The following is a 13,563-nucleotide window of genomic DNA, read 5'->3' on the forward strand; positions in this document are numbered from 1 at the left end:
GTATCTTCTTCCAGTCGGTGGCTTGCCTTTTCATCCGCCCAGTGGCATTTTGTAGTTAATTTTAATTTAGTCCAATTTATCTATTCTTTTTGTTGCTTTTTATGTAATGTTGAAGAAGTCCTTGCCTATCCCAAGATTATGAAGGTTTTCTCCTAGAAGTTTTATTATTTTATTTTTAACATTTATGTCTATGATCTATTTTAAATAATATTTTGGGTATGGTGTAAGGTTAAGGTCAGGTTTCATTATTTTCCATATAGATGACATATTTGTCCCAGCACCAGTTAATGAAAAGACCTTCTTTTTCCCCAGAGAACTGCAGTGGAGACTGTTATAAACAAGTGACTGCTATAAACAAGGGTCTATTTCTGGAGTTTTTTATTCAGCCCGCCGCTCTGTTTGTCTAAATCTGTGCCAATATCACACTATCTTAATTTCTGTAATTTTTATAAAAAATTTGGATATCTGGTAATGTACACTCTCCAGCTTTATTGGCTTGGCTAACCTAGGACCCTGGCATTTCTATATACATTTAAGAATCACCTTGTCAATTCCAACAACAACAAATATGCTGGGGTTTCAACTGGGATTCATTAAATCTATAGATTAATTGGGGGAGAACTGAAATTTTAACAACACTGAGTCTTGCAATCCATGAACAAGGCATGCGTCTGGGGAGAAACGTTCTAGGCAGATGGCAAAGCATGAACAAGGGCAGAGAGACAAGAAACAGCATGGCTTCTGGAATCTGAGAAGCTACGAAGCAGTTCGACGAGGTATAAAGCACAAGGCATGGAGTGCAGAAGATGAGACTGAAGAGAGGCAGAGGCCAGATTACGGAGGAACTGGTCAGCCACGTCTGCGAGTCTGGATCTAAGGCTGATGGTGGTTTTAAAGCACAAGAGTGGTATGGTCTCAAGTGCAGCCATACAGAGGACTCGGTCAGCAAAGGGTCTGAAGAGGTTTGAATGGCTTTCAAAGAGATCGAGAGTGCAGACAGGCATGATCGGAGAGCATTCCAGTGGTTAAGGTGAAATATGATGATGATTTGAACAAGGACAGTGGCAATAAAGATGGAAAAGAAATGGATTCATATGGGATTGGTAAAATCAGTAGGATTTGGTGACTGGATGTTGCGGGGTTGGTGGGGGTGGTGAGAGAGTAAAAGAGGGCTCCTAATTTTCCAACCTGTTTATGGGTAGATGGTGGTATAAGGAATACGGGAGCAAGAGTAAGCTTGGGAGAGATGTTGAATAGTTTGAGTTTGGATGCCTAGGAGTTTCCCCATGGTGGTGTCTTGAAGACAGTTGGAGATATAGGTCTGAAGCCCAGGGGAAGATCCAGGCTGGACACACGGTCCTGTGACCATGGGTAAAATCATGAGAATAGATGAGATTACTCAAGGAGTGTTTGGGTTGAGAGGTATTATGAATTCCTCCCTCACATTCCCATTCAGGTTTAAAATTTCCCAGTTCTTTGTCTTCTTTTTCATAATTATTACCCATTGATATCCCCTAGGTTAAATACCATATAAAAAATACTGTTTACTGGTCTAACATTACATTTAGGACCACAAATTTCAAATGGATGTTCAGTACAGCCAGATATCCCTTATAAAGTTCCACTCTCACATGCCACGTTTTCAGCTTTTCTTCCTCGAACCTTCCATTCCCTCACTGCCCTGCACTCTCGGCTGAACCTCGCATCATACTTCCCTACATTGGAAAGAAAAGGGCAATTTGATCACCTCATCTTCATAGCATCAAGTCTACCAGGTTCTCCGCACCTGCTCTGTCTTCCTTCTTGTCACTGCAGAAGTGTCCCCGTTCCAATCGGCAGCAGGCCCCATAACCTGTGCTCTAGATCCCATCCTCTCTCTCACTCCCACATTGCCCCCTGCGTGCGGTCGTCATCCATTTCTCCTTCACTGCCCAGTCAGTCTCATTTTAATGCAAATAGGCCTTAATATCTCCCTCTATAAACAAAACTTTTCAGTGCCAGAGACTGCTAATGCTCACTGATACACATTTTCTTCTCTCCTTCCTGGGTACAAAGCTAAATTATATTTCTCAGCCCCTTTGTGGAGGCCATATGGAAAGTAGACTGTGACCAGAAATGACGTATTCTACGTTTAGGCTTGGCCCCTACCACTCTCCCATTCCGACCCCAGCCAGGTGGCTCACTGGTTGGAGCATTGTCCCCTACAACAGAAAGGCTGCAGGTTCCACCCCCAGTCAGGGCGGCCAATCGATGTCACTCTCTCATATCTATGTCTCTCTCTCTCTATCTCTCTCACAGATCAATAAAAACACATCCTTGGGTGAGGATTCTTCTTTAAAATCTCCCATTCGCGATTCTCTACTCTCTTTCCTTTCCCAAGGTGACTTTGACGGCTACCTGTTGGTGCTACAAGATTGAAGGTGCCTGGGTCCCTGGGTTACTCCTGGAAGAAAGACACTCAACTGACATTGGACTGTGACTCAAATGACAGATAAACTTTAAATTAACCTGTTGAGATTTCAGTTGTCTGGAACAGCCCTTAGCCTAATATAACTCCACAACTCCCTCCAACTACTGTCCCATTTGTTTCCTTTAACACTCTTTGAATAATTGCCTACACTCATGGTTTCCGCCATCCTCTTCCCGACCTCCTCCGACTCAGCGTTCATCCCCACCAGTCCACTGACATGGCTCTTATCAAGGTCATTAATGACCTTCACCTTGCCAAACCCAAGGTCATTTCCTTATCTCACCCTTTTCAGTTTCTCAGCATCATCTAGCACAACTGACCACTTCTGTTCTTTTTGAAACAATCTCTGGGACACCACAGTCTACTGGCTTCCCTCCTGCTTCCCTGGCAGCTTCTGCTTCCCTTCCAGTTCCCTAAGACTTGGAGGATCCTAGGGCTCTTTTTAAAAAATTTTTCTCTTTCCTTAGGTGAAATGCTGCTGACTCTCAAATCTTTATTTCTAGCCCTGACCTCTCCCATTAGCTTAAGTTTTACATATTCAGCTGTCTACTGGGATATCTAATAGGCATCTAAAATATAATGTCCAAAACACAACTCCTGATTTTTCCTCTCAAACCTTTTTACTCGCCTTTTTCTTCCTTTTACCTGGTTGCCCAGACCAAAAATATGGGAGTTTCCAATTCCATTTTTCCTTTCCCACCTATATCCAATCCATTACCAAGTACTTCTGGCTCTGTTACCACAATGTCTTACTAAATCTGACTTCTTTTCACCATCTCCTCTGCAAAAACACTAGTGGAAACCACTTTTACCTCTCAGGCTACTCCAGCGCCCACTAACTGCTTTGCCTTCACCCTCGCCCCAGATGTATGCTCACAGTTTAACACATCAGGTAGAGTAACCATCTCAAAATATAATCAAGTCGATCACATGCTTAAAACTCTCCATAGCTTTCTGGGTAAAACTGGAGCAAAATCCACCCTCCTTACCAAGCGAGATTTCTTTTTGTCTTCGCAATCTCTTTAGTGCATTACAGTATGGGTTTAATGCTTATTCAATAGTTTCGTTCTTTTCTACTTTTCTACATTTCGTGGAAAGGATAATTTGTGGTTGGAAGGAGATTTGGGCCCCCCCCCCCAACTGGGTCCTCCCCTCCCGCACTTGCATGGCAGGCTGATATTCCCCATCCCCTCTTATTTTAGACAGCAAGGGACAGTGGAAAGAGCCTGGAGCTTTGGAATCAGAAAACCCTTTGTTGAAACTGTGCTTTTCTTTTTACCAACATTCTGAAGTAGGAACTTAATTTCTCTGAACCCCGATGACCTCATGTATAAAATGAGGATAACAATATGTTACAAATGAAGTAAATGAACTGGCACATACGAAGGAAACCAAGTTAACTAGATTCCTTTAACACAGCGATTTTCAACCTGTGTGCCCCAAGAATTTTTAAAACATGCAATCCCTGACTATTCAGTCAGGGGTCCTGACCTCTTTTCCTTTAGATGGTCAGATTAAAAAAAAAATGACAACAGCCAACAGTGTGAATAGCCGTCCAGCGTGAATGAATCAAAGTTACACTTTTTGTTGTTGTTGTAAGATGAGCAAAAACACATCTTTTTGGGGTGTGCCCCAGAATTTTAGTAGTTGATGTGTGCCATGAAATGAAAAAGTTGGAAATCACTGCTTTGACACACTAAACGCTCCTTCCATTCACCCTTGCATCGTGGGCATCTCTGTGAAATCCCAGGACAGCGTCCACCCGCTGATGTTGAGCGCGCAGCGTAAGGATGCGATGAACTCACGGTGCGGTGAACCCTGAGTTTAAGGAGCTCTACGAGGTAAAGTACGTAAAGGTAGCTGAGCCTTCGCAATGTAGATATAAAGAGGGAAAATCAGACTGCGGGGGTCCCCATATGCAAATACGTGAATTACAAGTGAAGACGGACCGCGGCCGCTGCCGCACTTCCCCTCGAGGGCGCCCCGCCGCCGGAGCGCAGCGCCGCCCACCGGCGCGGGGGCGGAGATTTGCATTTGCGAAATCGGGAAGAGGCGGGGAACCACCCGTCGAAAACCCCAGGCCCCGGTTCCACCCCAGCCCGGGAGGGCCAGCCCCACTTCGCGCCGCCCCGCCCCGCCCCCCGGCCCGGGGGGAGGGGGCGGCCCTCTGACGTCACCGCGCTCTCCTACTCGCTCCTGAACTTTAAACCGCGCTCCAAGGAACAAGCTGGAGGAGGGGGATTTCTCAGGAGCCCGAGGCCTTGGCCCGCTCGGGACCGACACCTCCCGGCTCCCGCTGTTCCCTGCCCTCCCGAAGCTCCCGCGCGCCGGCTCCCCCGCCCGGCCCCGAGCCCCCCGCACTTCCCGGGGCGGTAGCGTGGGCGGGGCACGGGCGGGGCGGAGCGTGGGCTGCGCGGGGCGGCCGCGCGCGCCCGCCGGAGGACGCTGGGCTGCTGCTCCCCGGGGGAGGGCGGCGGGAGGCGCTTACGTCAGCCCCGGGAAATCCCCCGGCTGCGGCCGGTCTCTCCAGCGGCCGGCGCGCGGCCCTCGCGGCGCTCCGCCCCCTGGCGACGCCGGGCGCTCTGGAACCCGAGAATCTAGGGGGTGGGAAGGTGTGAGCCGCAGACCAGAGGAGGGCGGGAAGGAGGAAGAGGCCCCGGGGGTGGTCTGGGGGACAGGGGTCCCGCGCGCAGAGGACCGAGCGGCGGGCTGACTGACTGCGGCGCGCTCCGACCCGGACGCGCGGAGCGGAGCGGAGCCATGGCCGCCGGTGAGTGTGCCCCGCGCCGCGGGCGGGTCCGCGACTGGGGGGGAAGGAGCTCGTCCGGGGGTCTGACTGCTCCGTTTCCGGGGCTCAGTTTTGATTGTGGCGCGTCCCGTCTTTAAAATCGCCCGATCTGGCAAATTGTCAACCTTGTCATTGCTTCAGGGTTTGCGTGCGAAATCAAAGCCACGTTCTGTAATTTGATGCCATTATTATAGACGGAACCTTAGGAATTCCCAACGACTTGGTTTTAGAGTTAGGAAAGCAATCATCTAAATAAAGGGAGACGAAGCGTTCTCCTATTGAAAAGCCGATTTATGTCGAAATGGTGGTTTTATGTTTTAGATCAGAAATGAGGAACCTCAGACCTCAGGAGAGCTCCGCGTCGTTTTAGTGTAATGTCACCAAGTGCTGAGAGGCGATGGCAGTTGTGCGAAATGTGTGCCTTTAAAAGTCACCGATGGTATTTTAACGGGGCCGACGTGGAAACGGTGCTTCAACACCGGGCGATTTTTCCTGTCCGGCGGCGCGTTTTAGTTGACGGGGAGGTCGAGTTTGGTTTTTTGTTTTCACTCTGTTGGAAAGAAGGGAAAAGAGGGTCTTTAGAATACCCGTGCTTTAAAATATGGGCAGGAACGAAGACAACTGTGGATCACTTCTGTCAGGATCCATTTTCAGTTAATAAATGCGCGAATCTCTGGCTTTAGGGGGAGAGGAGTTTACCCAGAAACAGCCCGGAGGGCGGGGCGGGCGGGCGCGTATTTACGCCGCGGCCTCCGCCGGCCGGCGGCCAAGGGGAAGTGAGTGAAATCCCGCCGACGGCGCTCGAGGGGGACCTGCTCGGGACTCTGGGGAGGTCTCCTCGGGGCGCCTTCCCGTTGCGGGGGGCAGCGTGCGCCAGGGCAGGGAGTTCCTGGTTGCCGCCCCACTCGCGGGCTGAAGAGGGGCGCTCGCGCGCCCGGCCCGCGCCCTCCCGACCCCGCAGCGCGACCCCCGGCGGAGGCTGCCGTCTGGCCGGGAAGAGGAAGTCGGAGGCTCCGAGGAGCCTTTAAAGGGCCCGAGCAGAACCGCGCCGGAGCTGCCGCCGGCGGCTTGAGAAGGAAACTGGAGCGGTTCACATGACATTTGATTTCAGCCTGTGTGTGGTTTTCATGTGAGAATGCGAGTGGAGTTTAAAATATTTAACTCCTTACCCACTTCATTGACCCTCAGACTTTTAGGTGATCTTGTAAATTCATAAATTCAAGGCGCGTTTAGAACAAAAGTGCAAAGATGACTTGAAATATTAGGTTAATTTATTGGTTATGAGATCTTGTATGAAAGTAATAAAGAAGAGTGAGCTTTATACGTTAAAAAAAAAAAAAAGGTCAGCCTGCTGGCAATTGGGCCAAACTTTGTTAATATAAAGCATGAATATAATACTTTTAATTCTCCCAAAAAAGAGAGAAAACAATTAGCCATTTTTATAGAGTATTGGAAAACCCACATCATTTTACAATGTGATACAGTTTAAACTTGTTTAAGACATTATATTTTGTGCTGTTATGAGGGCTGATTGCCTAATTTGAAGGGGAAAATTTTTTTAAGGAATGGAAAGTTGTAGAGTAATGATCACAAGTAATTTAAATTGTAATTCAGTTGTTTGAAAATTGCTAAGCAAATTTTTAAAGGGAGTCTGGGTATACTTTCCTTAAGCAGTTGTAAAGAACTTAGAGAAAAAGAGCCACTAAATTATAAATTCCCATCCTGTTTTGAAACAGTAGTTTAACTGACTCACAGAAAAAAAAGTGTGCTAAATTAGTTTATCATTGTCTAGTTTAGATTCTGTTTGTTGTAAGATAGTATTAAAACCTCCAAAAGTGTTTTTATTGATTACCAAGCCCTTAAGGCCATTTCTTCATTTCTCCAGGATGTCATATGTAAATAGGTATGTGTAGTTGAATATGTGGTCTGTATAACGTAAAAAGTAACATCATAATCTCATAAGCAAATTTTATAAGTACCATGAGTAACTGGGGCTTTTATATATATATTTCTAAATTTTGTTCAGGTAAATTATCAGATTATTTAGAATTTCACAGCTTGTGTTCTATTAAATTATCTTTTTAAATTACACCTTAATTCTAGTCTTTTGATATGATTAATTAGAATAGGCATTGTGAAGAAAAATGTTCCCATACGTATTAGGCCGTGATTACTCTTGTATGTTTAAATTGTTTAAATAAAATTCACTATTTTAGGTCTGAATTTAAAGCTTCTCATTGTTCCAATAAAAAATGTAAAATGTTCTTGTGTGCATATAGCAGCCCTGTTTACTAATAAATAGTGCTGTCTTTGGTAAAACACGTTTTAAAATTTAGGTAATTTATTTTTATTACCAGTTTTCTATAATATAGTTCTGCTATGTCACATAGGAAGTACACAAATAAATTGTTTTTGTAAACTACACACTACTTCCCAACTCTGTCTATAATGTGAATTTCAAGAGAACTATTTCTCTTGAGTAAGGGGGGGGGAATGTAAATGTGGTACAGCTTACAATTTTAATGGTGGAGCTGCAAGCTGGAATTGATAGCTAAAGCAAATGACTTCTTTTTTACAATAAAAGACTACATGCACTATGAAGGCTGTTTCAGAAATGCAACACATGAAAATGTAGAGGTAACAGTGGTATAAAGGAATGAAGGTGATATATGGCAGACCTAGAGTAAAGAGAATGAGTGAATGAAATGACTAGTGAATCAGATCATGAATCATTTTGTGGAATGTGTTGGGGGTGTGTGTTGTAGTATCTCAAATATGATTTAAGGGACTCTGCATTCCTTTTGTTCCATCTTTCTCTCATCTGTTCTCTGCAAATGATTGGGGTTGTAGGCACATGACCTAAGTCATTGAATGGTACGTACTTTTTTTTTATACCAAAGGAAATTATTGTACACAGACATAAAGTACAACAAAAGAAATAATATGCAGATTGTAAATCACAAGGATTTTTTTATGTATTAAAAGAACTCTGTTTTCCAAGGGTCCCAGTTTGGATGTCAGAAATCTAGACACGATATAGAGAAAAATGTTAAATGGGAAAATACAGGGACATTTTGCATTATATATTTTAAACAATTTACTTTTGTCTTACCATTATGTATATCATTCACTAGTCAACAGAATATAACAGAAATACTGTTAACAAAAGTGAATGTTCTAGTAATTTTTCTACCCACCTAGTTCCACATACCCCACCATAAAACCTCCTATAAATTAGGACAATATTTTTCCATTTGTGAATAATGATCATTAACATTGCATGCAATATACTTATACTAAAAAAATTATTTGTTTAATTCATATTTAAATGAGCATCCTGTAATTTTTATTTTTAAATCTGGCAGTCTTAATCAAGACAGATGATTTGGGCCTGTCATCTGCTTTTAATTCAGTTAAATACATGAAAAATCTAGGACAGATTTTAAATATTTCTCTATTTTTTCACCCTGGAAGTTAAATTTTTTTTCAACACTTATTTTTTTACCCCCACGGCACTGGAATCTCTAGCAGCAGAATCTCTATTGCCAACATTTTTTACATCTTTTGTTTACCTTATGATGTGTACATCAGTCAAATACTCATCTGAAAATTCCCCTTACTTGGATTTTTAAGACCTGATTGACAATCAGCCTGATATATTGGAATAAACCTGGACTTTAGTCTGTGGTGAACCTGAATCATTTTTTGTTCCACTTCTACCACTCTGTGAGATAAAAATGGGAATAACTCCTGCAGAGTCTTGTTAGGTGTTAGTTTTATACATATCTTTCAAGAATATATAAGAAAAGAATGCCCAATTACTTATTAAAAATTTGAAATGATTTTGTGTACACTTAAACTAGGGGAGTAGAATTTGACAGTGATGCTTGGACTCAGTGTATTTTTTTCCCCTCCTTTGTCCACTTAAATGATAGTAAGCACTGGGGGTGAGGGGGTAAATACAAAATTGCTTAGTAGATAAACCATGTGTCCTTTTGCCAACTTGATTAATATAACTTATCTTCTATTTTATTTCTTTTACGCCTTCCATGTTAGTCTTTCCTTCTTTATGGGAATCGGCTTAAGTTTTCTTTGCCCCTTTGTTAATTGCATGCAATTCTAGCTATGTGAAAAATGGTAACTCTAAATTTTGATCATAACAAGGAAGAAACAGAAAAACTCACCTGTGTCTTAAGGTCAAGAAGATCATCACCATGAATCAGTTGGGTTGCTAGGTTGAAGGAAAGAAGAATAGATGTTATTTTCTTTTTCTCCAAAGTGAGTAGAGGTGATATTTGGAAAAGTATATATTGTTAGCTCCATTTGCTCCTTTGGGTCTCTGTTATCTAGTACTTCTGTGAGGGAGATGCAGCCTGTAGTCAGTTATTCTCAACTGTAGTGTTGACACATTGGCACATTATAATCATTTGTGTGCTGTATTTTAAGAAATGTTTTTGATGATAGTTAAAATACTAATTTTGCAAATGATTTACTTTTAAAATAAATCATAGTGATTAAAGGCTAGCTTTATAGTAGTGCCGCCCCTCCCCTCATTTGGATAAACTTTTTAGAGTGGGAGGAAAAGAAAGAGTTTAAGTAGTCAGAATTCTTCTGCCTAGTTTATCTATCACCCAGCCCGTACTTGTATGTGAATTTTTGGATTACTTCTCTAGATACGTGCATCACTGTTTCCACCTCTTTATGTTTTAGAGCAATGGTTCTCAATCAGGAATGTGTTAGAATTGCTTGGAAGGCTTTTTCAGAAACATGTCTGGGCTTTTAGATGAATCTGTTTCTATTCAGCAGATCTCAGGTGGGGTCAGGGCATGTTTGTTTTGAAAAGCTACCTAGGTGATTCTGATATACAACCCCAAAATGAACTCTGTTCCAATGAAATTCCTGAACCAAACAGAATAAAATTAAAGGTAACAGTGGTACTGTACTTTACTCAGTAACCCAAAGTAGAAACAATGGAGCCATCAGTGATTCTTTTTCTTAACCCTAATGTTCAGTCTGTCACTAAGTACTGTCAATTTTATCTTTTAAATAATCCTTCATTCCTTTTATTACTACCATATTTCAGACACACCCTCATCGCTGCTCATATTATTGTAACAGCCTCTAAAGCTGATCACCTTCTTTCTCTTTTTTGTGTGTTACTTTGCCACCAGAATTTTTACTCTAAAATTCCAATCTGATCATGTGATTCCGCTGCGTTAAGACCATTCACTGACACTCATAGAATGAAATCCAAATTCCCAAATGTAGCTGGCTTTTGGTTCTCTTTCTAAGGGTAGAAAATGCACACCCCTCTCCCACCTGTCCCCTGGGGCTATATTGGTGATTCTTAAACTCTTCTCTTCCACTGGGGCTGTATCTTCTCTACTGGTACACCTTTGAACACATTGTTCCCTTTCCCTAGATCGCCTACCTGCTCCTCTCCTCCCTCCTTCCTTTCCACCCTTTTGCTGCATTAACTCCTTTTTTCCTTTGATATATAGTTAGGCATTCCTGACTTTTTTGCTTTCATTATCATTTTATGCAGAATTTTGTTAGCATAAACAAAATTTTATTTTGTTTGTCCTTTCTGTAATCTAATAATTTGTGTTGTTTACCTCACTCTTCTGTAAAATCTGAGCAGTTGTGATAGCATCATGGTATCACTATAAATCATTTTCAGGAAAGCATCTGAAATAATCAACATTGTTATTATATATGCGAGACACTTGGTAAGAATTTAACACATATTTCTAATCCTCACAACAACCCAATGAGGTAATACTGTTATTATTATCTCCATTTTATAGAGTGGGAGATTTAAGAGGTTTAATAACATTTCCAAGGCTTTCATTGTTAAGATTTGGCTGGGTAGGATTCAAAGGCCTCTTCCCTGTATGCACTGATCAGACCCACTGTATTACCCTTTCTGAAGATTTGTTTGCATTCTAACACAGGATAAGCCTACAGTAAAAAATACGGATAGCTAATTTTAGTATATAGGTGCTGAAGTGAGCACACAAAAAATGGATATCTAATTGAGGCAACTTAGAAATCACTAAACTGATTGAGAGAGGTTTTTCACCAATGAAAGTTTTCTTCATGTATCTGAAATACAGACACATTGCTACGTACTCTATTTGTAAGCACACTTGAGTGTCTTTATTGAACTTGGATAGGAGGGGGTAAAGGTGTATATGTTTTAGACAGCTTTATTGGCATATAATAAATTGCACATGTTTAAAGTATGCATTTTGGTAAGTTTTGACATGTATACAACCTTGAAATCATTATTACACTCAAGATAATTAATATGCCCCTCATGCCCCTGTTTCCCCATCCGCTCCAACCCCTGATCTGCTTTCTTACATTATATCTTAGTTTACATATTCTAGAGTTTTATATGTATGGAATCATACAGTATATGCTCTTTTGGTCTGGCTTCTTTCACTCAGCATAATTATTTTAAGATTCTCCTCTGTTGTGTTTATCAGTAGTTCGTTCTAAAGTTGCATATTTTGAATTGTATTTGTTACAGAAAGTAACTATTTTCTTTTTCTTCCTTGTATATTATACTTTAGAAAAGATTTAGATGAGACAGAAAATTATGTTGAGCCTAAAGTCCCTTCTGGAACGTGTTTTGATATACTGTGTATAAGTGCATTGACATTCCAATGGAGATATAAAAAATTTACATATCCTTCTTCAAGGATTTAAATGCATTTTCATTTTCAATGAGTAGTCTTTTATTCCACTACTAAGAGTCTGATGTAAAGTCAAGCAGAACAGTTCAACTCACTTTGGAGTATAACATTGTACTTCTGAAGACTTTCTTCTTGACTCTTCCAGGGGACTCTTGGGAGAAACCCTTCTTCTTGGTCTCATGTGGGAAGTAGATATCCCTGAAGTGGCTATCTCAGAACTTCACATTGGCATTAACTATAGATATTAAGCAGTAAACTGCTAACCAACAAATGTGATTTGAATGACACTAATGTGACTTGTGCTGACACTATATAGGAGCTCAGTTTGAATGGGAGAAGGTGTCTTTACCACCCAATCTTAATTACATTTTAACCTTGTAATTTAATTTGGGAGGGAAAATATTTTAGTCTGCTGTTTAAAAAAAATATCAAGTGGTTAATATACATTATTATTGCTATCCTAATCTCACCCTCCCCCCCATTTTTTAAATTTCAGGTGGGTATAACCCATATATAGAGATAATTGAACAACCCCGGCAGAGGGGAATGCGTTTCAGATACAAATGTGAAGGGCGCTCAGCAGGCAGCATTCCAGGGGAGCACAGCACAGACAACAACCGAACGTACCCTTCCATCCAGGTAACAGACCTTTCTCCTGTATGTGTCTTACTCTTAGTTGCTTCATATTTTAGCTACAGCAATTACATTAAAGGCTCAGTTTCTTTACAATCTTTTCCATGGGCTTTCCTTTCTTCTGCTTTTTTTCCTTTCCGTTTTAATTGATTGGTACTAGATAGCTGTCTGGGGTCATTCCTTAAATATGGTGTGGATTCTTCGTCCCTGAGGATAGTTATTCAGTGTTTGTGTGTTAATCTAAGTAGAGTGATTCACGGCGCTTAGTGTACTTTGGCAGCTTTTGGGTGATGATTCCTTTCATGGGACACAGAGCTAATGAGGAAAAGGCATTCTCTCCTTCCAGCAGTGAGCAAAATTATTCCGTAGATTGAAATCGTGGACTTGGGAACTCAATTAGAATTCTTCTTTCTACAGTCATTTGGCTAAACTAGGGACTATGGGAAAGGAGAATGAACGTTTTGCCTCATTTTTCCTTGCCTTTATTGCCTTTCCCTGATACTCTGGATTTCATTGACTGATTTGAAATATAGCCACTTTTTAAATCGTTTTTTGATGTTAGCGTAAGTTTTGAAAGTAGTTTTTCATCCAAAATGACTTTGGTAATATACTATATTTGTAAAATATACTACATTTAATTTGACTTTTTAATGAATTTTTATCCTTTAAATGCCAATTAAAAACTTGAATGGCAGAGTGGATTTTTAAAAGTTGTTTAGTCTTTCACCAACAGATCTTAATTCGCTGTTTTATAATGAGGTTATTTACAAAGTTTATTCAGTTGAACTTAAAGGGAATGCTAAATTGTAGAATAAGGCAGTGGCAAAATTATTGAATTCCCAGTTCCTAATTTTTGTCACATTTTTTGGCAGCAATATGAATTTGAGTTATCTAAGTCCTTTTATTTAAATGTTAAAATGAGAGAAATGCTACTAAAAGGTAAATAAGAAAACACTGTTCTTTTAATCTTT

The 13,563-nt window shown here is 41.4% G+C and overlaps 1 protein-coding gene across 5 annotated transcripts in view; it reads left to right on the forward strand.

The window, feature by feature from the left end:
- Positions 1-4,898: 4,898 nt before the first annotated feature.
- REL (REL proto-oncogene, NF-kB subunit) overlaps positions 4,899-13,563 on the forward strand; it is a 31,096-nt gene continuing 22,431 nt past the window's right edge. For all 5 annotated transcript variants that reach the window (XM_081156247.1, XM_081156249.1, XM_081156245.1 and 2 more), the window contains exons 1-2: positions 4,899-5,240; positions 12,456-12,598. In XM_081156247.1, coding sequence (XP_081012373.1) covers positions 5,231-5,240; positions 12,456-12,598 — 153 coding nt within the window. In that variant the 5' untranslated portion in view covers positions 4,899-5,230. The remainder of the gene's footprint in view (positions 5,241-12,455; positions 12,599-13,563) is intronic.

This window comes from Miniopterus schreibersii (genome assembly GCF_964146895.1).
Source record: "Miniopterus schreibersii genome assembly, chromosome: 13".
NCBI classification, from domain to species: domain Eukaryota; kingdom Metazoa; phylum Chordata; class Mammalia; order Chiroptera; family Miniopteridae; genus Miniopterus; species Miniopterus schreibersii.